Source organism: Pteropus vampyrus, unplaced genomic scaffold (assembly GCF_000151845.1).
Source record: "Pteropus vampyrus isolate Shadow unplaced genomic scaffold, Pvam_2.0 Scaffold71, whole genome shotgun sequence".
Classification (NCBI taxonomy): domain Eukaryota; kingdom Metazoa; phylum Chordata; class Mammalia; order Chiroptera; family Pteropodidae; genus Pteropus; species Pteropus vampyrus.
The window spans coordinates 1,224,543-1,250,382 of NW_011888852.1; the positions used below are offsets into that span (position 1 = coordinate 1,224,543).

Genomic DNA, 25,840 nt, shown 5'->3' on the forward strand with positions numbered 1-25,840 from the left:
AGGCCCTTGCCTTGTTATGTTTGTATTCCACATTGCTTGGAATACATTAGGTACTCCTTAAAAGTTTCAGTGAACGTTCACTTTTCCCTCTTCCCCTTTGCCTTTCCTTCATGGCATGGGTTTTATGGACTTACACTTACAAGAGATTTTGGTGAAGAATGAAAATCTTGGATATTTTTAGGGCTTAATTAGTAAAGAGTGTGGGAGGCCTGTTGTTAGCTGTGAATAACCGTGACTAGGTAAGTACAGCATTTTAATAGTTGCTTATGAAGTTGGTTATGCTATATCCATCATTTCATCCTCTTTGATAATGCTGGTCGTGGGTGCAGAATAGACAGGACACCCCCACGCCTACCCTAAGATACCAAAATATATGGGTATTCAGAACAACTTATTTTAACTGATAAGTTTAAACTCATCTTTACTGATCATTTCATTGGAGTATAAACAATGAAAACGCCAAATGTCATAAAGAAGGAGAAGGAGATTTGCATCATGGTAGGATAACAGCCTTTTAAGTATTCAAGTAATCTTAGACTTGGAATTTGAGCTAAGTGTTTCTATGTTGTTGGGATCATAATCCACTTACATTTTTATCATCTGTTGTGTTTATTTTAGGGCTGCTTGGTTCATTCATATGAATATTAATTGAGTACCAAAAGCAATTGAATATATTTATGTTTTTTGATAGTATTAGAATATACTTTAAATTCTCCTTAAAGCAGCATTTTGGGAAATTAGAGTTAGAGATAAGATAGGGAATTAGGGATAAAGTTTTTACAACTACTTTGAATTCTTATTTCCTGAGTAGGCTTCTGAAGTCATTTATATCATTCAGTATGCATGTGGTGGATGGGTAAGGCCTATTCTTAACCTACTGTGATTAATTAAAAGAAAAACCAAGGGGAGGGTATTACTATGAATGACAGACTGCAAAGGAAAAATGAATAATCCGTGCAGATTCATGAAATTCTAAATATTACTAACATCCCACTGATTATAATGTTGTGTTTATGTAAAATTAGAGAATAAACTCATTCCAAAATAATTAAGCAGTGTTAGATGTACTGTAGCAGATATATATTTAATTTAAAAAATAATTTAGTACATTCGTCTTGTACTTGGACTTAATTCCCAGATATATAAAATGAAACATTTATGTGTCTTTATCCAGCATTTGATAAAGCCAGTATCATATATACCTTTAATATAAGTATGCTTAATATACGCCATAATTTGGGGAAAAATTATGAGAGATAAGTCACAGTTTACCCAGTTAACTCTGTCATTGCCTTTTAAAATTTGACAGCACACTTTTCCTAACCAATTCAAGTGACTTTATGTAGATTATGATTGGCTTTTATTTTTAGGGGTAAGTGATGTGTTTAAGATATGAGAGCATTAAAATTCTTTATACATGTCGATATATCTGTACTTTACATAGTAGATGTGTTAAAATGATAGTTGTGTTTTTTCATCTAGTCATTATATATTGATATCTAAGAATTTAAGTTTGATTGAAAATAGATAAAGTAAATTAAAAACTAGACAACCAGACTTTTCTGAATTACTATAATGGAAGCATTTTTAAATAAGAAAACATTTTTGTTTTTATTTTAAGTGGCGAGTACGCAAAGAAGCCATGATGGGACTTGCTCAAATTTATAAGAAATATGCTTTACAATCAGCAGCTGGAAAAGATGCTGCAAAACAGATTTCATGGATCAAAGACAAATTGCTACATATATATTATCAAAACAGTATTGATGATCGGTAAGTTAAGAGCACTATATATAAAATATTTGGTGCTTTTGATGTTATATAACTGTCGATCTGCTGTTTTAGGCAAATATTTTTTTTTTATAATTTTAAACTCCCTCCTTAGTTTTGATTGCTAGTTGAAGGTGTAGGGAATGACTAGTTTTCTTCCCACCAAAGCTATAAGTGAAGCAGTAATTTGTATATAACTTTAGGGATGGATACAGCTTTTATGTTCATTTTCATATATTATTTTAGAAAAGAATAATATTTAAAAATACGAATGTGTTAATTATAATTTAAATTTTATTTCATAGGTAATTGTTATAAAGAGCACAATTACTTTTTCAAATAAGATTCAAATGAAAATCCTTTAGATTACAGACATTTTAAATAAAAATAATTCCTACTCAGCTAAAAACACAGTTTATCAGTTTATATAAAAACATATCTGAATATAATCTTTGTATTTTTATATTCCATTGTAAGGTTAGAGGTCTGTATATATCCTAACCATTGAATAGTTAATAGATCTGTAAATCTCACTTATAGTCTGAATTGATTTAACAAATTGTTAATGGGCTCCAAATGATTTTGCCTGTAACAGGTCAGAATAAGACAATTAAGAATCAATAGGCTATCTTACCATGTTAAGATATAAATCTAGCAACTGAGTATCTTAGGTTAACATCTAAGAAACTTCATAGTTATTATTTTTAAAAAATTGAAGTTTTTAGACTTTTTGAGTATGGAGCATCAGTGCCACGGACATTTGCATTATGATTGGATAGCTCTTTTTTGTATTTTTAACTAGGTCTTTTTTTCATCATGATTGCTACAAAAACTGAAAGACTCTTAAAAATTTCTTTATAGTTTTAACTTATAGATATTTAGAATTTATCACTTCGAAGGACCTTAATGTAATTTTTTTAATAACTCTTTTTTTATTCAGATGAAGAAATTGAGTCCTTGATATATAACTTGCCCAAGGTCATGTAGATGTAATCTTGGCTGGATAAAGGGCTATTTCTAATACATCAAACTAAATTCTTTTTTGGCCCCTATTCTTACAGAGAGAAATTTAGAATTCTCATCTTCACTCAGAAAGCAGAAATTTATTCTTTATTTGTTTTAGAATTTTATATACAAATTTAATACATTTAAAGAATCGATATAGCACCTTCTGTGTGTTCTCTTGTAGATTGCTTGTTGAAAGAATCTTTGCTCAATACATGGTTCCCCATAATCTGGAGACTACGGAACGAATGAAGTGCTTGTATTACTTGTACGCCACACTGGATTTAAATGCTGTGAAGTATGTTTCAAACGTCAAACCGTTCTTTCCATCTTTTATAGTATACTGGATTTTATGGAGAAAAAATAACTGTTTTTAAATGTTAGCAATTTATGTAATGTAAACATTGGTTAAATGGTCAGACACAATAAAATAGGCAGCTTTTTTTTTTTTTTTTCCCCAGAAAGTACTGCTATCAGCATGAGATTAACAAGAATTTTTTTAAGCAATTGAAAAATAGAGATGATTGGTATGGAATCTTTTAAGATAGGATTTTTCTCCAGATTTTCATATTGTCGTCTTAAGAAATATTGGTGTACTTTTTGTTGTTGTTGTTGTTCTTTTGGTTTTTGTTTTTTCATTAAGGCATCAGAGAGATCCATATTGTGAAAAGACTACCTTTTTATTTCTACCTGATACTGACCTGCATTATGGTGTAGGGCAGTAGAGCACATACTTTTGTGCTGCATAGCCTCAGTACAGTGTTGTCATTTGGCATGAGGGTAAACACAAATATATTTTTATGTCCATTTTTTTAAAAAGTACGTTTGGGTTCCTTTGCGGGGCATTGGTATTTTGGACATGGAAGAGACACTGCTAATTGAATCATACTGAAGGTTAGGAAATTGAGGCCTCAAGACCAATTTGCTCTAGGTTTTAGAAAATGTAGATCCTTAGTATTCCAGCACATGTAGTTATAACTGCTGGGGATTCAATGTTCAGAAATTGGAACTGAGGAGCTGAATATAATTTTCATTCCTACTGCTGCTTATTTAGACTTTTGACTTCACTTCCCCCATGGAAATTATTGTATGTGCTATTTATATCTTTCACAGAAACATTGAGGAAAAGTTGTAGAGAGGAGAAATGTACATTTCTTGACACCTGCTGTATTTCAGGCACAGGATTATGTATCATCTGTGGCTGCGTTTGTGCGACAACGGCAGAGTTGAGTAGTTTCAACAGAAACCATATGGCCCACAATGCTTAAAATATTTCTTGTCCGACCTTTTATAGGAAAAGCTTGCCAGCCCCTACTAAAAGTGACATTTTTCTTGTTTTACATTCGATGAATCGCACAGAGGTCAATTAACTTGCACAGAGTCACAAAAGTAGTAAGAGACAAAGTGAGGGTTTCAACTCAGTTCAACCTGGTTCCAAAGCTCAGTCTTTTTCCACTGCATATAGTAAAATTTGTTACTACTATATTTAACTGATTTTAAAACAAAATTTTCATATGCCGACATCTCTGTAATTGGAATACATTTTTCACAGTGCAATTGATGGCCTCTTAGAATGAATTAGATATGATATATATCCAATTCAAAACAACCTGTTTGAAATCATAGTCAATCTAGACTTCTTGATTTAGCACAGCTGTCATTCAGGAATAAAAATGAAATAAAGACACTCAAGCAAAAAAGAGTTCACCACTCATAGATCCTACTTGAAAAAATTACTAAGGAATAATACTTTCTTTTGGTGAAAAAGGAAATTAAATCCAGAAGGAAGGAATAGGATGCAAGAAACAATAACATTTTCAAACACTTTTGCAGATCTAAATAATTAATGTGTATAAAAACAACTACTACAACAAATATTAATAATAATAATAACAAAGATTTTTTTACACGGGGTGAGGGTGTGGATTAAAAAGTAGGTTAGCATCTAGGCTGATATTTATAGCCAGCACACACTCAGCGAGTCCCTGGGATATACCACCCCCCTACCCCCCCACCTCACCCCCTCCCGACCTGGGCACAGCAGGAGGGCCTCTAGGACCTTGTTCTACTGCCAGCTGTTCTGATTGGTTGTTGCTTCACCTTTGTGAAAATTTTTGAATACTAGGTGGACTGTATCAGATAACAACATATAAGATGGCAGGTAAAGCGTTCTTTGGGTTCTTTTATTATATAAGCATGAAGACAGACATGTCGATTAATTAGACCAAAAACCAAGTCACCTCTAAAGGAATAAAATGAGAATATATAGCTTCCAAATCCATAGGAGCAAAAAAGAATTAATGAAAAAATTAATACCAGAAATGGAAAAGAAAAGAGAAATAATTGTAAATAGAAAACACAAAAATGATCATAAAATGAAATATGTCACATATCATTTGTCACTTGAATAACAAGTATTTTGATTGAATTAAAAAGTAAAAATGCTAATCATAAGAGATACACTGAAAAATAATGCCATAGAAAAATTGAAAGTAAATTCCAATCTGTGGACCAATCTATTTTACAAAAATGGTTGGTAAATAATGGATATTTATCTGTTTTAAGTTAAAATACTTAAGATATGTATATGTCATTTTTGAAATGAGTTTTTATTTTAACCAAGGTTTTAGAATTAACTGACCAACTGTAAGTCTAATAATACTTACCAAGACTTTGTTACATATTTAACTACATTTATCTGTGATTGTTGTCTCCAAAAGTCTTTACATTTATTTTGGAATATTTAATACATGCAAAGGAATATCACATGTGAGTTTCAAAGCATAGTAATAAAATAACAATATCTATGAATCGGCTACCCAGTTTGTGAACTCTTCTTCCTTTTATTTTCCTGTCCTCTAAAGGAAATAATTACCCTCGATTTTGTATTTCTTGTTTCCTTTTTAAAAATAGTTTAATCCTATATATGTATACACATATATTTGTATTTATGTATCCCTCTGTATTACTTATTTTGCTTGTTTTTAACTTTATGAAAATGAAATAATTTTGGATATAGTCTTCTGTGACTTTTTCTCCCCACTGTATTATGTTCCCAAGATTTTATCCATAATATATTTAGCTTGTGCGTCATTCATTTTCACTGTAGTATCAAATTACATTATGTCATTATTCCACAATTTTATTTCATTATCTTGACATTGGAAATTTGAGTAAGTGGAAAGAATTTGTGCTGCTTCTATTTTTTTGCTAATACAAATAGTGCTGTTATGAACTTTTTAAAATTCAGTATACACAGGCAAGGGCTTCTCAAGTTATGATTTTGAATGGTTCTCAAATTTGGCTACATACTGGAATCACTTGAAGAGGTTTAAACAGTACTGATGCCTGAATCTCACCTTTAGAGATTTTCATTTAATATTTGTCTGGGGTGTAGTCTGGGCAGTGGTGTTTTTAGAAGCATTTCTGGAGATCTAAGAGCAGCCAAGGTTTGAGATCTCTAATATATAGCTAGGAGTTGAATTGCTGAGCATGTACATTTTCAGCATTATAAACTAGTGTCAAATTATAAACTAGTGTCCAATATGATCATACTAATACTTCAACCAGTGGTTTGTGAGTTTCTACATCCTCCTAAACATTATCAAACATCTTAATTTTTGAGAAATTTTTGGGTATCAAATTTTATGTCATCTTTTTTCACCTTCCTGAATACTAATTAAATTGATAGTTTCATTAATGGTTCTAATTGCAGTCCAGTCCTCACCACTCTGTATAGTCACAAGTTTCCTACTTCATTCATTTACATTACTATTCTAGCCCAGAAGTTATTTGAATTTGAGACCTCTAATGAGTTTGGAAGGGACTTAAAAATAGCTGCTTGGTAGGCAGGTTCCTGGTGAGAACTTTTTTGGTAAGGATACTTTCTTATTTGCTGGAAGAAGCATATATTTTATTCTGTAACTGTGTTCTTTTGGAGAAGACAAAATACTTCCCATATTTTAGACTTTTGAGGTGTACCAGCTTTTGCTGGTAAGCCCCCAAAGTTAATTAAATATATCAATTATTGAAAAGGAGACTAGAGGCAGGCTTGAGTACTCACTGTTCATGATGTATGTTTCTAACTCCCCCATCCCCCCACCTGTCCCGTTTCCTGGGACAGCTGTTAACGACAAGAGTAAGCAGTGCTGTCAGGTGTCCTCATTCTCATTGTGGTCTTCGTGAGGTGGGCTCTCAGCTAGACAGTTCTGTACTGAATCTGATAGGGCATTTGCCCATCAGAAGGTTGGAGAAGAGATTCTCGTCAGCGTTTGGACAGGTTTCTAACTGCAGCACAATGGTTTCTGTCTTTTTCTATGAGTTGCGACAAACTTGTGCGTTGGTGCAAACAGGAAGCCCAAGTCAGGGAACTAGTTGTCCACTTAAAACCTCAGCTAGCACGTGTGAGAGTGTCCAGGTTCTAACTCGGTGTTTACCATTTATTTAATGACAACTGGAATTCAAGTTAATATTAAACAAATGGATATTTGTTTTCCTGTTGTACTAATATTGCTTTTATAAGTAAACTTTTTTCTTTTTTTTAAGGACTATTTAGAAAGGCAAAGACAGAACAAATTGTCTTTGTTGCTTACTATAACTTCATTAAAATTTTTGAGAGGGTCGTCCCCCTAAATATACTATAATACAGATTCTTAGCCAATGATGATCACTTTTTGGTTTAAGCTATAGCGATAATAGTTTGTAATGAGCTTTAGAATTGCATATGATTTCATCTTTAAAAATAACTACAATAGGTAAAATAATTCCTGCTTTATTTAAAGTGAAGGCAGTTTTCAGAATCCAGGCCTTTCAGAAGTTTTAAGTAGTGATAAGGTGAATAATGAGAGGGAGAATTCACAGACTTTGGAGCTTGAAAGTATTTACAGATGACTAGTCTGTTTCTTTGACAATTAATATTTTAATTACATAACTTTTAGCTGTTAGATTTTCATAGTCTTCTGGATATGGTCATTTTTCTTTTGAAGTTTACATTGTTAATATGTGCTAGTTAAACTTTATGAGACTTTTAGTAAATTGAAAACAGCAAAGTATAGCTATCTTAAATTTAACTTCTAAGATCGAAAATGCTCCAATATTGTTGCTTCCTTAGTACTCTTTTGAAGTGACTACGGGAATTTAAATATCCAAATTTAAACTAACTTATCTTCTTTAAAAACTCCAAGGGTATATTTAAAATATTGTTAAGGAGAATGACAATATCAAACAATTTATAGCTGTCGTCTTATCTATCAAAAGGAAAAGAATGGTTTATGTGCTTCTGTATTACTGGTTTTTGGCAGTGCTTCATATATGTGATAATGGAGGTTAATGGAAGTGTAGATAATTGAAAACAAAGTAATGAAGGTATTATTTAGTTTTGGAAAATTTCCTTTCTAAATTTTAAAATATGTGTGGTCCTGATAGTCTATAACTTAATATTTCAATAACAACTGCTTTCTGTGATTTACAGATATTTTCTTGAGTATCTGTGTAATTTCTTTTAGATTTAAATTTCTGCCTGAGAGCAATAAAAGTATTAAGGACATCAATATTTTTGCCATGTAAAAAGAATATTCACTTATATAGGATATTATATAAATATATAATATATATTAAAATATATAAAATATAAAAAATAAAAATATAAAAATACAAAAATACATAATTATATATAACATGTATTATATAAAATTATAATATTTCTGTTTTAAGAAAGAACATTCCCATTCTCTCAGGGTTAACTCTTTTCTGTGCCTCTGATTCCTTTTCATTCTGCCCACCACAGGACCTTATTCCATCAGATATTCCTTTATTTCTCAGGTTTATAATCTGTGCAGTTAATTTCTACTCCCTGGCCTACAAACATATTACAGTGGCTGGCTCTTCCCTCTTTTTATACACAAGAGAACACCACCACCACTAATCCCTTTATTTTGATACAGCTATCTCCTCAAATGTTACTTGTTATTTTTGACTCTCTTTCCCTCCATACATCGTCAGCTGCTTAGTCCTGTGATTTTTACCTCATCTCTGTCATCTTCTTTTGTAATTTGAACTTAAAAAAAAAAAAAAGTAACATAGGATATTCTGGAAGGATTTTTATTCTTTGTTTAAATTTATGTGTTTGTGTTTTCAGAGCATTGAATGAAATGTGGAAATGCCAAAATCTGCTCCGACATCAAGTAAAGGATTTGCTTGACTTAATTAAGCAACCCAAAGTAAGTTAAATGTAATGACAAGTTTTCCTTTGATGTTACGTTTTGTAAAACACATTATTTGGGTTACTCTTTACTGTTGCTGCTGTGTGTTAAACAGCTATTTCTGTGCGGCACAGTTCTGCCTAGAACCTGTGATCTCTAACTTAGAGCACTGGAATTTTAAGGAAATTTTACTGCATGGAAAAAAGGGGATGCACTGTGTCAGCGAAAGGGGGTGCCCAACGGGAAAGAGAATGTGCTTCTGTGTGCTCAGACCTAAGGTGGTTCTATAGTTAAAAAACAAACTCTGAAACAATAGTTCAGCATCATTGAAAACATAGATAATAGAGTAAAATTATACTTTTATCTGCCACACTGCAATGCTCCCATCATCTTTGTATAGGCTTGGGATTTTAGAAAGTTTTAATATGTAATTAAAGTATCTTGATATTTTTACTTATAGTTAATATTGTGGTAATTATAGTGTCCTACTTGGTCTTATAACTATTAAAATTTAATTGTGGTATTCATCTCATTGATGTATCATATTTTACTTTTTGGACATTTAGAATGATGCTAGGTTTTTTTGTTCTTTTCCTTTAGCATGTTGTTTGAGAATGGTATATGTAAGCCTATAAAAAGTATAATTCACCTAAAAAGCAGTGTGCCTGGTCATTTTAAATTGCATCCAGAGAACACAATTTAGTGTTATTTTTGTTTTTTCTTTTTCATTCCTTAGAGGAAACCCTCAGCCCACTCCCCCCTCGTACACCCTGTGTTCATAGGACAGAGGTCCGCAGAGCAGACTTGTTTTATCTGAGGGGCAGAATTTCCAGTTCTTCTAGGTATAAATTTGGCCTTTTGTTCTAAAAATCAGTGAATTTACACTGATTGTTTGACCCTCTCTATAAACACAAGAATTACTTAATATTCCCTTTATACCAAGAATTATAGTAGACATAGAAAAAAATACAAAGCTGTGTTTAACTTTTGAGTGTTTGTATTTCCTCTTTTACTAAGAAGACTCTTAAATACTTAATAATCCGTATGTTTTTTTTGCCTTCTTCATTATTCAGTCTGATTAAGATAGTTTTTATTCTTGCTTAGATCAGTGCTGTAGTCAGTCCTGCTTTATTAACTAAATTGATTTGCTCAGTGTCACTCAATGTGGCTTTGTAATTTCCAGTATTTTACTTTTGTTGATAACCTTTCTTTTTCATGTGGATCAACTTCTTGAAAGCCCAGTGCCACCTCTTTTCTCTCAAATCAAACGAAGTCTTAACATGTTTCTTGACAGACCTGTTCAAATACTGTACATTCCAAATATTTGGAGTCAACTCTTACACTCTTGTCATGCTTTGTGTCTCACGTCCCCAAATAGGGATGATGGTGTTCGTTCGATTTGTTCCCTTCACCTCCAATGTTTTTCTAGCTCTGTATTTTACACAGAGTTGTTCAATGATATCTTTTTTTTTTTTTTAATGACACTAACCTGATGCAGCAAATAAGTAGTACTCTTAGAAACACCTTTATACACATGACTGTACAGGGTGTATCACATGCAATATGGTGTGGTGAACATTCATTCACTGAAATGGTAATTCATTCATTGCCCTGAGGTAGCAAATAACCAGCACTCTTGGAAAATTGTACATATCAGTGGCATCTGTTTACATTGTCTTTATACAGAGCCTTCCCCATAAACTTCATGACTATGTCTTATTATCCTCAGGCTTAAAAATTTTTAGGGCTGCCTTAAGTCAATGAGAATTGTATACTTAATTTTCAACTTTTTTTGATAAGGCTAAAACCTTGAAAACCAGCATTTCCAGGTTATTTTGTTCCTTTTCTAAACATAGTTGCCCTATTCTTTTAGTAATAAAGAAAAACGAAATATTTTCCTGTCCCAAAGGTTGGTGCAGCAGTCTGGCGCGTGCGCGCGCGCGTGTGTGTGTGCGTGTGTGTGCGTGTGTGTGTGTGTGTGTGTTTTAGGGAAGGAGGCTAACATCAGGGTCAGGGAAGAGGTGGACTGCAGCGCAGTGTGTGAGTCCATGCCCACCTTTCATCATGTCCACCTGGAGTTTAAACATAGGTAGAGAAGGAGCATACAGTGGTGGTGAGGGCGTGGGCCTGGAGCATTAATATGTTGTGCTTGTCTAATTTCCTGAAAAGTATAAGGAAGATTATTGTCAGAAAATTTTAATTTTGCCTTTTTTTGTGTGATTTACAGACAGATGCCAGTGTCAAGGCCATATTTTCAAAAGTAATGGTTATTACAAGTAAGTTATTTCAAATATTATATGCGAAATTTAAAGTTTAGTTGAAACATTCCTGTCTGATAAAGTTTTTCATGGAGTTCCATTTTAGGCTATGATAATATAGGAAAAGATTAAAATGTTTTTGATTGATTTTTTTGTAACAATTTAGCCTCAGCTTTCTTTTTTTCTGATTTTCATTTACATTGCATACTCCGCAGAGTTGCATAAAGGCTTTACATAAATTTATTTTAGAGAATTAATGCAATTTATTACATAAGCTTACTGTTAAAACTGAACCTGTGCTTTGGTGTGGCTTGCTCTGATGTGAATCTATCTGAAGCTAATTTTATTTTGAGCCATAATTTAGAGTGAAGGATATACCTAATAATTATAAAAGAGCTTCTTTGAAAAAAAAATACTAATTTGCTTTTTTGCTTTCAGTGATTTCAATTAGTGTTACTTAATTGCATTTCACAGTAAATCCAAAAGGCTCTTGCAGCCTGTCTCCTTTGTTTGGTACAGGGAGAGTAGCTGTTTTCGCAGGGCATTCGCTGCTGCTCAGAGATCACTGTGGATGGCAGAGGGGCAGAGGGGGCATAGGAACAGCCGGAGGAGGAGGAATGCTTCTGCTGAGCTTCCCTGCGGTAGTAATGAAGAGAGTGAGATGGATTGCTGAGATGTTAACAAATACTCCAAGATATGTATAGAAGTAATGCTGAGACACTGAAGAGAACAGTAACCCAATTTCACTGGGTTTTAGACTAAGTGATAGGATACTTTAAGACTTAAATATACTTTAGTTATGGCAGTTAAACATAAATTTGTTTTCAATCTCTTGAGATAACTTAAAGCAAGTGATACTGTGCTTTTTTATAGCTATCTCCTCAGTAGTTTGGGTGTGGACAGTATCCCCTAAAGGAGATCATTTCTTATATTCTTTCTGTTCCCCCCCCCCCCCCCAACCATTTTCTTCTCCAATTTCAGTATTTCCCAAATTCTGTTTTGAGGAATGCTAGTGTCCTATAAATGTTAATAGTGTTGTTAGAAAAAAGGGTCCATGGTCAAGTACATTTATTTGTGCAATGCTGAATTAAAGAGTTTTTTGATGCTGCTGTTCCCTTCCTCCCTCCTTTGTTCCTCCTCCTCTCTGTCTCCCTTCCCCCTTCCCACATTTCCCTGTTCTCTGTACCCCCATCTCCTTTTGTTTTGTTTCTTAAATGGTAGGCCTATTGTAAGCTTTACTGTGATGTCTGTCCATTAGGGAAGCGCTGTGAAGTGTCGTTTTCCAAAATTATTTGAAAACAATACAGCAGATATTTTTAGAAACATGAAAAGGTTGTACAGTCAAATATTTAGGGGGGAAATTTGTTCTTACTATATCCAGTGATCTAGTCAAGAATTAAAGTGGAATTTCAAAGTTGTGTATGAACTTGAAGACTGCATTTACTGTATTTATATTTTAAGATTCAGTTGAATTTCTTCTCCTTTTATTATAGTCTGTAGTTCTGTATTATAATTCTGTTAGAAGTATCCTTTCTGGTTATGTATAACAGTTGTGAATAGCCAGAAAAAAGATAGTAGGATCAACATTTTATTAGCTGTCATAAGTGTTTCGATACATGGACATATTAAGAGAACACTGTAAAAATCATCTTTGATTCTACAAGGACTCACCCTTCCTCGTGCAGTAATCACTAACACCTGGAACATGTTGTTCAGCATATGTCAGTGCCAGAGAGCAATAAGCAAACCAATACAAGAAAGTAGTTTCTTAAAGATAAAACATTGATTTCTTGCTGTGACTTATAAGAGAACAATGTACGCAACAAGTTCAAGGGAATAATAAAATTAGTATTATTCAGGTTGACATTTAATGCCCTTAAATATTACAAGGAGTTATTTGGAAATAGTTCAGTCTTTCTCTGCACGGATGTAAGTTAGGATTATTAATCATAATAATAAAAACAATGAAAAATGTTGATCTTTTACTATTTTGAGATATTTCTAAAATTGCATTTTAATTGAATTTTAATTGAATTTAAGGAAATTTGCCAGATCCTGGTAAGGCTCAGGATTTCATGAAGAAATTCACACAGGTGCTGGAAGATGATGAGAAAATAAGAAAACAGTTGGAAGTACTCGTTAGTCCCACATGCTCCTGCAAGCAGGCTGAAGGTTGTGTGGTAAGGAGAGAAATTTAAAAGAGCTAGTGTTTGAAGAAACCCCCAAATCTTTTTTCTTTGGTCCCTTTTTAGAAAATAATTTATATTCATCATGTAAAATTTTGAAATACCACAAAATAATAATGTAGATAAATGATCTTTCTATAGACAATTGCTATGAATATTATGGTATATATTCTTCCAAAATAAGTGTATATTTTACTTATTTTACATTTTACTTATTTTCATTAGTCTTTTACAATATTATACATTTTACTTATTTTCATTAGTCTTTTACAATATTATATTTAATAGCACCATAACATACCATTATGGTGCTATTATACATTTTACTTTATAGCTTTATCATTTTACTTATTTTCATTAGTCTTTTACAATATTATATTTAATAGCACCATAACATACCATTGAATATATGTACCATAATTTCTTCAACAATCTGCTTGTGCTGTACATGTAGATTTTTTTACCCAGTTTTTGATTAAAAAAACACCTTAATATCTTTATGGCTAAATATTACCCAGTCTTGATTAATTATTTCTTTACGATAAATTCAATATTGACCAGTTTCACTGTTGGAAACAAGCAAAACTCAAACAAACCAGAACATAGTTATTTTAACAGGATTTGTATTCCTTCGTTGCTGGTCATTTGACCACTTTTCTCTTTGGTTGTATTACCCATACATATTTATTTTTTACATTGTGGGTTTTTAATCTTCGCCTTTTTATCTGGAATAATATTTGTCTTTATCTTACTGGTTTGTTAGTTTGTCGTGGCACTGTATTTTAATTAAGACACAAGCAATTTCCTGTTAATTGTAGTTTGCCCTTTCATTTTGTTTATGATGTCCATACTGTAGTTTTATTTTTATGTGGCTGTGTCTGTCTATTAGCATTCTCCTCAAGGTTTTTGCCTTTGGTGTCCTGCTTATGAAACTCCATTCTGTTAAAAGTGAAAATATTTACTAATATCATTATTTCTTAATCCGTTACTCATGTATCTTTCAAGAGGCTTTTTTTAAAAAGGTGATTCTTGGCTCCATCCCAGATTGACTAAATGGTAATCTTCACAGTGAGGTTTATGATTCTGTAGTTTAACAGTCTCCCCTGATAATTTTGCTAAAGTTTGTGTATCCACTGACCCTTGGTTTTATTCTTTTGTATTCATTTTTATGCTTTTAGAATATTTTGTGGTGTAAGGTATGAGATAAGGATCTAACTGTGTTTGTTCTAAATGTTTGTCCAGTTTTATCAATACAATATGCTGAATAATCTATCTTTTTCCTACTTGTTTTAAGTGTTACCTTCCTCATGTGCTAAATTCTTAATCTAGTCTATTTTCTTGGACTTTTGCAAGTCCTCTTGATTTGTTTATTCTAGCACCAATACTGCATGGTTTTAATTGTTGTAGATTCTTAACATTTTAATGTAATTATTTAAACATACTTTTATAATTTTAAAAATCTGCAGCGTGAAATAACTAAGAAGTTGGGCAACCCCAAACAGCCTACAAATCCTTTCCTAGAAATGATCAAGTTTCTCTTGGAGAGGATAGCACCTGTGCACATAGATACTGAATCTATCAGGTATTTGTATATAAAAATGTTAAATTTTCCTTTCTGTACATTCATTCATGCTTCAGTTGGGCAATCACTACTGAGTACCTACTGTACATAAGGCACTCATCTGTATAGATGTATGTTTATACATATTGGCTATATACCCATCAGTATTTCTCTGCATGTGTGTATATATACAGACATATATATGTATATTCATATATTTGTGTATGCATACACACTTCATCTGTATATGTTTAGTTTTTCTTACTATTTATTTTAATTTTAAATATTGCTTTAATTTGGGTGAGAAATTATCAACCCAAGCCTAGTTTTTATTTAGTACCAGTATGCCAGGAATTCCTGTTTTTAGTAAGCCTGCATGTATTAGGTACTATAAATAACAAATACTTATTAGTGTGAATGATTATTTTAGATAATTGATAATGCATTTACACATGTCTGTTTTAAGATATTTTAGAAGAAAAATTTCAAAACATCGTATTTCTCTTTCGATCTGTTCTAATGTTCTAGTGAGGTTTTATTGTATGTCTGTTACCTAGGTGTTTTTATACCTTTCAGGAGCAGGCGTGTGTACGTCTGGCTCTTACAACAGTGCCTGACATACAGTGATAGTTGGTTAATTGTTTGAAAGTACTTAATATGTTGCCATTTATCCATTATTTCAGTATACATTATTAACTTGTTGGTGCAGTAATGAATTTTAAGTAATTAGAAAACGTCCATCATTCTTGTGTTTGGGCATAGACCTTCCACGGAAAATATAGATGGCATTAATAAACAGCAAATCAAATAATATTTTGACCTCATTTGAATGGACAAAAGAAAATGCCATTTTTGGAAAGAAACATCTCGAAATATTAGTTTTTTATTTTGTAATAATGTTTGGGAAACTGCTGTATCCAATTTATATGTTTTGGATGTAGGCTATATAGAAAATTCTCAGATTGATTCTTCTTAGACATTGCTAATGAAGGATAGTTACCAAATGGCTTTTTTTTTTCTGGTCATACTTTAGTGCTCTTATTAAGCAAGTAAACAAATCAATAGATGGAACAGCAGATGATGAAGATGAAGGTGTTCCAACTGATCAAGCCATCAGGGCAGGTCTTGAACTGCTTAAGGTAAATATGTTTAAGGTACAATTAAGCGGTTAATTAGATGACTGTTAAATATATAGTTTATATTTTTTTATTTTTGAGATTTGCATAAGTTTATAGAATCTAAGATAAAATTTTCTCAATCATTTTAGCTAATTTAGAAATTTCATATTTTAACATGTAAGCTAAAAATTTTCAGTTTTAAAGTATATATCATAGTCTTGTATTCTATTAAAATAGTGGGTTATAATTTGAAGGTTTCATTAGCGAGCAAAGAAGGTGCTAGCCCTACCTATCACAGAAGGAGCGAAATTCTTCCTAAAACTATATTTTATCTTTTATTTTGTTAGCTAAAATATATTACTGCCTTATATTGATTATAAAAATGTCAGTTAATTGTCAACAATTTAGAATATAAAATTTTATAAAGAAGAAAATATTCATTAGCCAATCATACATAAACATTAGTTTCCTCTTACTCTTTAAAAAAATGCACATTTTTATATGGTTGAGACCAGACTAAATATACAATTTTGTATCTTGACTATTTTCCCTTATTATAAGCATTTTTCTTAGTGTTTTTTTAAGACAGATCTGCTTTTTGGCTGTCATTTAGTAGATGTATGTTTTGGGGAAAGTTAATTTACCTCCATTTCCTTTGCGGTAATGGATGGAGAAAATAACAGTACTTATCTCACAGAGGACTCAATTAAATCATGAACCTAAAATTTTTAGCATAGTATCTGGCTCATAGTAAAAATAATAATAAAATGGTGATTGGTCCACTTTTTTTTTTTTTTTTTGAAATGGTGATTGGTTCACTTTTGAGATGTCATAGAGTTTCGAAATAGTTTCCTGTTGCTGGATATTTAGATAATTTTATTCTTATTGTTACTAAGTAATTATATATCTAAGATCCCTTGTCAGTGTGTGTTTGTTTGTTTGTTTGTTTGTTTGTTTGTTTGTTTGTTTTTGAATACTAGAAGGGCATCACTAGATCAAAAAGAATTACCTTTTTCAAAATTCCTAAACAGACAATCAAGTTTCTTTACAGAGAAATTATATCCATAAATAACTCCATCAACAGTGTATGAAAAGGCCTATCTCCTATCTTCACAAACAGGGAATGTTATAAATTTTTAAGAGATTTGCTAATCTGATAAGAAAAATAATCTTTTAATTTTCATAATTATTATTAGTGAGGAACACCTTCTTCCATATGTTAATCATTAGTGTTTTCCCTGTGGTGAATTCATTATTTTTACCCTGTGTTCATTTTCTACTGACATCTCAATTTTTTATTTTTTTAAACTGATTTAAGTGAGCTTTTTTATTTTCTTTGCTGTTTTATAGGACATATTTGATATATATAAAAATGTATTCTTTTTAAGTATAAAGTCATGAAGTATTGTAATAGAATGAATACTATAGAAGAATAAATAGAATACTAACTCAGATAGAGTATTAACAATACTGTTGAAGTTCCCTGAGTGTTTTTTCCCCCACTCACATTCCCCATGTGTAATTGTCCTGAATTTTATTTTTTATTCTTATTTTTCTTTATAATTTTACCATCCGTGTCTGTGTATATATATCTCTAAATAACATTGCTTATTTTGCTTGTTTCTTAATCTTATAAATATAGCATTATGCAGTAAGTATTTTTCTACTCCTTGCTTGTTTTTACGTTCCACATTTGATTCCAACTTAAGATTTAAAAAATTCCACAATGTTTAGAGAGTTTTTATTTGTCCTGTTTTTTAAAACTGAAACATAACCTCTCTGAAATTTATTTTGAAAGTGTGTATTTGTGGGGAGGGTCTAATTCGATATTCCTTTAGATAGGTACTTAGTTTTACCAGGACTATTTACTAAAAATCCCATCCATTCTCATTTATTTTCTGTTGCTTTCTCTATAATTTATGACGTTCTTTATAGTCCAAGTTCTTTCATATGGTAGGGTCTATTTATTGTTTTCCCTTTTCCGTTTCTTCTAATATTAGTACCATGTTGATTTAATTATTGTTGTCCTATAATATCTTTTACTATCTGGTGTTTACTCCCTTCCCTAGTTTACTTTTTTCTAAAAATGTTGTTAGCTAGTCTCATCATGGCCTTTTACTTAGAAGAATAGAGATATTTTGTTAAATTCTCTTTTCTTGTCCCCTTTTATCCTACTCTCTTCCCCACCCCCGCCAGAAAAACCCATACATTAGCAGAAATTTAGATTATTTTGAGTAGAATTATATTATGTACATGTAATTTAATTTTGAAAGAAAATGAGTTTAGAGCACACAGTCTTCCTATACGAGAACATTTCTGTTATATATTTGAGTAATGTTTAGATTTTATTAAGTACTCTCATTTACTCCTTAGCATAATTATTTTTCTATTTGATTTACAATGTTCCTAATATGTAATGTTTTGGATTTATCTTGTAGTGATGAAAAGGATTTACACATTATTTATATGACTCATTTCTTAGGTACTCTCATTTACACATCCCATCTCGTTTCATTCTGCTGAAACGTTCGAATCTCTCCTGGCTTGTCTGAAAATGGATGATGAAAAAGTAGCAGAAGCTGCACTCCAAATTTTTAAAAACACAGGAAGCAAAATTGAGGAGGATTTCCCACACATAAGATCGTGAGTTAATTCTGATATATATTCTGAAAAATAGGAAAATAATTTACAGTTTCTTGAATTATGTAATAATTGGAATATTTTAAGCTTTGAGGAAATAATGTCTAGGTTATTTTAAGTCTATACTTAAAATTCTCATATACTTTAGATACTCATTTTCTGGGAGAAAGCATTGATTGGTATTTTAAAAGGTTCATGAAAATATGGTGTGAACATGTCATTTTTTTTTTCTGAAACGTTAACTGAAAACACTTTTATAATAAAGCAGTCCCTTGTTATATTGTGGCATAGACTAAACAGTTCCCATGAATTTAAGGTCCACTGGGCAATGCTAAAGGAATTTTAGCAGGACTTATGTCGCTCTCTCCACTTTCCTCTGTGATAAAGAGTATTGGAGCGACAGTTTTTGGATGCAGTGCTTCATTTGACAGAGGGAAGCATGGAGTAATCACTGTAACAGCAATGTGTGTTTTTTTGTGTATTCCAGTATGTCTAAGAACTGGAAATTGCCCTTTTATCCTAGTGATCGCTAATAATGGTTGACTATTTGTCAAGATTGTGTAATATCTCAAAAGAATAAGTCTGCATTCTTTATGGATCCCTGCTTGCTTTATATGCAGCTCTCTTCCTTGTTCCTGGAGAGTGTATCTGATAGTTGGTCCCCATATTGTTACAGTCACTGATAGCCAATTTTACCTCTACCCCATTACTTCTGGTTTAGTCACTATCTAATTAGGTAGTTGGAGTTGGGATAGCACACTTCTTCATTGCCTACGGCCCTTTTCCTTGGAAAGAGACTGAGATACACGTTTGTTATTCCTTTTTGTTTATGTGAACTTAATTTTAGAAACTATTGATAAACAGGACAAAGGCATTATTTAAAATGATAATTGAAACATACCAGAAATTTGTAATAGTATTCTCTTTGGCAAGAGTAAGAAACTTTATTGTTTACAACTGGTTTCTTAATTTTTAAGGGAGCCCAGAACATGAATTTCCATTTGGAATGGTGCTGTCACTCTTCTCTCCAGATCAGAGATCAGAGCTTGGAGAGAGAGACAGAGAGAGAGAGAGATAGAGAGAGAGGGAGAGAGAATGACAGACAGACAGACACACACACACACACACACACACACACACACACACACACACTCACACACTCACACACTCACACTATATAAACTATAACTCTGTATGATTTACTGAATGCTCACTTATCGTACTGTCTCATTTAAACCTTGTAACACTTCATTAAAGTATAGGCATTAGCTTCCTAACCTTCCAGGTGAGGAGTCTCGTGTTCAGGTGAGGTAAATGGTTCTAGGTCGTGTAGCTAGCAGGTAGCAGAGTGAAGATTTAAACTTAGGCCTGTAATGTATGTCTGCAGTACCTGCAGTACCGTATGTATTATGGCACATTTCCTTTCTTAGAGCTTTGAACAAATTTTTATTTGATTTATTCACTGGAGGTTTTTATTTTCATTCTAGGCTATCTTTCCTAGTACTCTTTATATTTAAAAAATTGTTTGATATATTTATAGAGGAACTATAAGGGCAGGGTCAAAAGGTGAACGTTTTAGAATGTACAAGGATATTTTAAAACATACGCTGCTATAATATAGAACTGAAGTAAAGTTATTTGATTTATATGCTGAGTATATTTCAAATGCATTTCATAAAGAGAATTAATTCAACTCATATTGAATATCTACTGTGTGCACACACTGTTCTCAGTGAAGTAACTCATATGTCTTCCAGTAGATAAAATATGCATGCAAATTTTGTTTTAAATTATTAAATTCAGTGAGTTGATTTTGAGGAAAAATGATAAGAGTTAAGTGAATGTTTATTAAGTTATTTTCCCTTGAATTCACCAAAATAATTTAAAAGAACCAACAGAAAAATGTTTCTAAGTAGGAGAGACCACAGACTAGACAGATTGTTTATACTGAATTGAATGTGAGAACGAAGTGTTCTGTCATTTGCTTAAATTTAGAAGGAGGAGATTTGAGGCTGGCTTTGAAAGAAATAAGGGTTGCCTAGTTCGGCTGTGCAGCTAAAGGGGAGCCTTTGCAGGCACACTGTTTTCCTCTGGGCTGACCTGCTTTCCTGAACAGGAAGAGCAAAACTTAGAGTAGAAAAAATTATGTTCTGACTCGCTAAACAAAAATGATGGTGAGTTACGGGTTTCCTTCTGACTCAGCTCATCTCTTAAGAGTCTGGCCCACCCCCAGGCAGATGTGCCAAATCCGAGTATCCCCTTGTAGCAGAGGATAGAACCAGAGTCCAGTGCGGCTGGTTCTCATCACTGGGAGAGTTTCCGCAGACTTGGAGAGAAAGTACATGGATAAGGGACTCACTACCTTTAGTCTCAGCTGCCTCCTCTGTGCTACTTAGCCAGCTGGTGAAGCAAGTATAGCCTGAGTTGGGAACTTTGATGCTAATTTCTTTAGAGAAATGTTCAATCTCTAGTCATCAGGGGGACACTGTCTGCATTTTTGTTTGAATGACAGAGCCAGAGAGAATGTTTCTTATTCAAAAATGAATTAACAAGAATACAAATAAATTAACAAACATGAAACTTATGCAAATGTTTTGGCATTCAAAAGTAGCTGATAAGCACTATTTGGAAGAATTTAATTTTTCTAGGAAGAAAGAAAATTTTAGACAGTCGTTCTAAACTGCCAAGGAAGTTAAACAGCAAATGCCATCTGGGAGGAAAGAAGAGAACAAAAATAAGATATTATATAACAACGGAGGTGGCAAAACCTAAGTATAAAGAAGAGCAGAAACAATTTACATTACAGAATACAATTTATTATAAGCAGCAAGGAGTAAACAATACAGAAAATGTAATCAGCTAGAGATTGAGCTTGAAGAAATTTCATAGAATGTGGAGATAGTGGGCAAAGAAATAAAGGCAGCTGAGGAGAATTAGCAGATAGTGAACAGCTATAATTGTTTAGCGAGGAAGTGCAAAATATTCAAAAAATAATAATAGTAAACTTGTTTAGAATGAATGAAACTGTGAATCTGGAGATCAAGAAGAGCTCATGTTTTAAGAAAATATCCTGAATTTTCAGGGATCACAGAAGTGATTTCAGAAACATCAAAAGTAATGAAAAAAACAAGTAACAGAAGTTATGAAAGCTAACATTTCTTTTCAACCACGTAAGATTTCTCAAGTTAATGATTCAACAGCTAGGGAGTTTTGATGTAGAAAAGTAACGTAACTAAAAATTTCCTAACTGGCCAAGTTATGTTTAAGAGCAAATGAAGGATATTCTTTAGGATACAAGAAATCAGAAAATGTATTACCCCCTCCTTTTTTTTTTTTTTATTGTGAGGTCACTCTGTTTACCAGGTTTTATGCTTTTTTCCTTTTGCATTCAGTTTTGCTTATGCCCCTAAATCCAACTTTTGTTTTCTTGTTTGCATATCTCTGATATCTTTTCTCATCATTTCATTCTCAGTATTTAAGTTTTAGGTGTGGCTATATCTATGTTTTAGATAATTGAAAATATGGATTTTTTTTTAAAGGACGATGTAATAAATAAAATTGGCTCGAGAAGAGGGAAGAAAAATATAATAGGCTATAATTATAAAAAAAGAAATTAGGAAAATTACCCTCTAATAAGAGTGCCAATAAAAGTTGTGTGTTAGAGAAGATATTTTAAATCTACAAGGGACCAAGAATTTTAATTATCTTTTAATTATTGAGAGCATAAGAAAAAAAAGAAACATTCAGATTACTTCTTATAAAGTCAAGATAACTAGCAGGAATATTTAAAACCTGAAAAAAGATATCCCCCCCAAAAGAAAACTGAGACAAATCTTACTAATATTGATGCAAAAATTATAAGTGAAATATTAACAAAAAGATTTTACTATATAGTACAGCAAGAATATACTATAGCCAAATATGGTTAATTCCAGGAATATAGGAGGGTGATATTAGTAAGCTTAATATTCATGTTAGAATTTATTATATAAGCAAGTAAAAGGGAAGGGGCACAAGTAGATCATTTTGATTGATACTAAAAGGGCTCTGATAATAAATCAGTCTATTTATAATTAAACCCAATAAAAATGGATTAAATGCCTTCATAACGTAATACCTTTCAAAGCAGTAGGCACCACCATACAGTAAAACACTAGAGGCATTCCAGGCGAAGTCAGAAACGAGATGGGGGCATACAGTATCGCTACGATGAGTTAGCATTGTTTTGGATAAGAGGTTCAGGTGTTGGAAAGGAGGGAAACCAAGTTGCCATATTTCTTGGAAAATCCAAGAAAATCAACTGAAAAACAACTAAAAACAAGATAGCCAAAACAAGTATGTAAAAATCCTAAGTTGTCCTTATATATCACTAACAACCGTAGAAAATATTGTAGGAGTAAAAATCAGAAGACCTTTAAGTAAAGTATATAAGAAATTTGCAACCCTATCATGGTGAGTGAAGGAGTATAATATTCTACAAAGAAATTGGTCAGGAAAAGCCAGATTACCCAATAAGTAACCGGCAAGCTGTTTTGAAAAAGAAAAATTAATGTAGACTACTTGTCTTGATTTTATGTATATTCCAGATGATTCAAAGATAAACTAAGATTTTAAATATATAAAATGAATTAATAAAAGTATTAGTAACCAGTACATTTAGACAAAAGTCATGAAATAAGTTGGAAACATGGTATGCTGGGAAATTATTTTCAATAATATGACTTAAAAAAGTTAATATCGTACTACATAAAGACTCCAAAAGGAACAACAGACAAGTCTCACAGTAGTAGAATAGTAGCAAAAGGAACAAACAGGAAACTCTTCCAGCCCCCCAAATCATGAAAAGACATTTATGCCTGCTAATAGTAATTGAGGAAAATACAAATAAAAAAACTCATGTGCTGTAACCAGTGTTAACTGGCATTCTAGTGATGCTCGCTTAGTTGGAGTCTAAATCGATGCAGCTTTTCTGGCTTGATAATACATACCGACTTTAAATGCGTGTAGTCTTTAACACCATAGTTTCACTCGTAAGAACTTATCCCAGAGATAATTAGAAAAAATGTCCACATAATGATTGTATGGTTCCCGGTCCAGTCAGAGAAACAGAAACCATACCAGGTATTTTAAACATAAATGAATGAATGAATACAGATATTTGAAGGAACACCTGGAAAGTGTTGAGGCCTGCCCACTGGGTGGATAAGCCCTGTGTGTATCACCCAGCTGTCAGCACAGGGGCCTGGCTGTTGCTGGGGGGCAGGGAGGGGCAGGGAAGCTACTGCACAGCATGCCTTCAGAAGCTCGAGTGTCTTTTATTGGAAAAACCTAAGAGGAAGCTGGCTCTTGAGGGAGTCTGGGTAATGTAATTTATAGATTTACAGCTTGGGGATCTCAAAGCAGATTACCAGATAGGCTTAAAGTCAGAGATAGTAGGTAAGAAACTAGCACAGGATTGTTCATGGTTTTACTGTTTACGGTTTAAGTAAAAATAAGACCGTCATCAGTAGGTGATTGGTTAGATCACTTGTGGTCTAGCACCTACTCAGGAGCTGTGTGACCATTGAAAAGAATTGTGTTTAGCAATACTTGACATGTCTGATGACCACCTGTATGTCTTTGGAAAGATGTCTCTTCACATCCCCTGCTCATGAGTTCCTTATCTCATGCTATCTTAAAAAATCCCAACTAGAGTTGCTTCTTATTTGTGTGTGACCTGTAATTTTTCTCTTGATTACTAAGAAAAGAGATTATGGATGTTTGTATTGTAAAATCTGATTTATGAGAAGATAGGTCTTACCTGGGGAGTTTAGTTACTGAAGTAACCAGAAATAATTTTTTTTTTTTCATTTCACAAAGAAGCTGTAAACCTTAGATTTTCTTTATTATCTGGTATGACAAGATGTTCCAGGCCCATCTTGTACATGTCCTGCCCCAGAGCTGGAATTAGTTATTTCTCGAAGGATCCCTGGTTCTTTTTAATGGGAATAGTATAAAGAAATCAGAGTGTAAATCTTGTGGATATTCATTGCTAATGTGTAGGTCATTCTTCTAGGAAGATGCAGTAGACATAGCTAAAGAAACTTTTTTGGAATATAAAATGCATTGAGTGTTTATATTGATTATTGCAGTTCAAATTCGAGACTATAAGGTTTTTATTGAACCTCTGCAATTTTACATCTGTACCTCTTTTTCCCCATGCTGAGATAGTACAAGATGATAAAACTATAATATTACATAATGTCTCACTTGAATTATCCCATAATAGATACATAACAGTCTCAGAATAGCAGCACCACCAATGTTACTCCTGAAAACAGTTGTCTGTTTATTTGTTTAGGTGATTCTCCCATATGTATTCATGGTATATCACATGTGAGGTATTACGGTCAAATTTCTGTGTTTTAAAGTTGCTTGGAATGATTCTTCTTTGTGTAATTATGCTACCAAATGGATACACATTTTTGTTTGTTCCTTTTTACTCTTTAAGGGGATACTCTTTTAAAATTTAGTTTTATTTTATTAATTATATGAACTGTTCACTCCATGCGACCACTAGGCTCTATTTGGGCCACTTCTTTCTGTAGTGTAGTCTAGAAACTCCCTCTGTGCAGTAAGTGGGAGCAGAAATAGGGCTCTTCTAGTTTGTTTCCCATCTTCTAGCGGTTATAGTACCGTGCCTTCTCTTGTCCAGGGTCTGAACCCATTTAGCTTGTTTTCTACTTGTTTAAGGTTGGAGAGTAAATCCAGTCTTATATATACTGTCCTAGTCTGAAACAGAAGTCTTTTCAGTGTAGTTTAATTTGTAATATTTTCAAATACGTGAAAGTAAACATCTTTTCACACATCACAGAGTAATTTGTATAAGAGCTTTCTACTCTTTTATGTCCAACCCATTTTTCCATAATATTGTCGGTACTCTATTTGTAGAAGGTCTTTACTTGTTAGGAACATTAACCCTGTCTCCCTAATATGAAATGCACAATTTCCCCTCAATGTGTCATGTGTCTTTTTACTATATTTTGTTATTGATATCTTTTGTGAGACAGTTATTGTGATGCATTGTTGTGTCTCTAAATTCTTACAAGTACTGGAGCACTAG

At 32.6% G+C, this 25,840-nt stretch overlaps 1 protein-coding gene across 1 annotated transcript in view; it reads left to right on the forward strand.

Moving 5' to 3' along the window:
• Window positions 1–25,840, forward strand: part of PDS5B (PDS5 cohesin associated factor B) — a 91,694-nt gene that overhangs the window by 24,040 nt on the left and 41,814 nt on the right. The window contains exons 11-18 of the mRNA XM_023531605.1: window positions 1,622–1,773; window positions 2,960–3,073; window positions 8,912–8,993; window positions 11,203–11,251; window positions 13,274–13,413; window positions 14,886–15,001; window positions 16,014–16,119; window positions 18,581–18,741. Of these exons, the coding sequence (XP_023387373.1) occupies window positions 1,622–1,773; window positions 2,960–3,073; window positions 8,912–8,993; window positions 11,203–11,251; window positions 13,274–13,413; window positions 14,886–15,001; window positions 16,014–16,119; window positions 18,581–18,741 (920 nt within the window). The remainder of the gene's footprint in view (window positions 1–1,621; window positions 1,774–2,959; window positions 3,074–8,911; window positions 8,994–11,202; window positions 11,252–13,273; window positions 13,414–14,885; window positions 15,002–16,013; window positions 16,120–18,580; window positions 18,742–25,840) is intronic.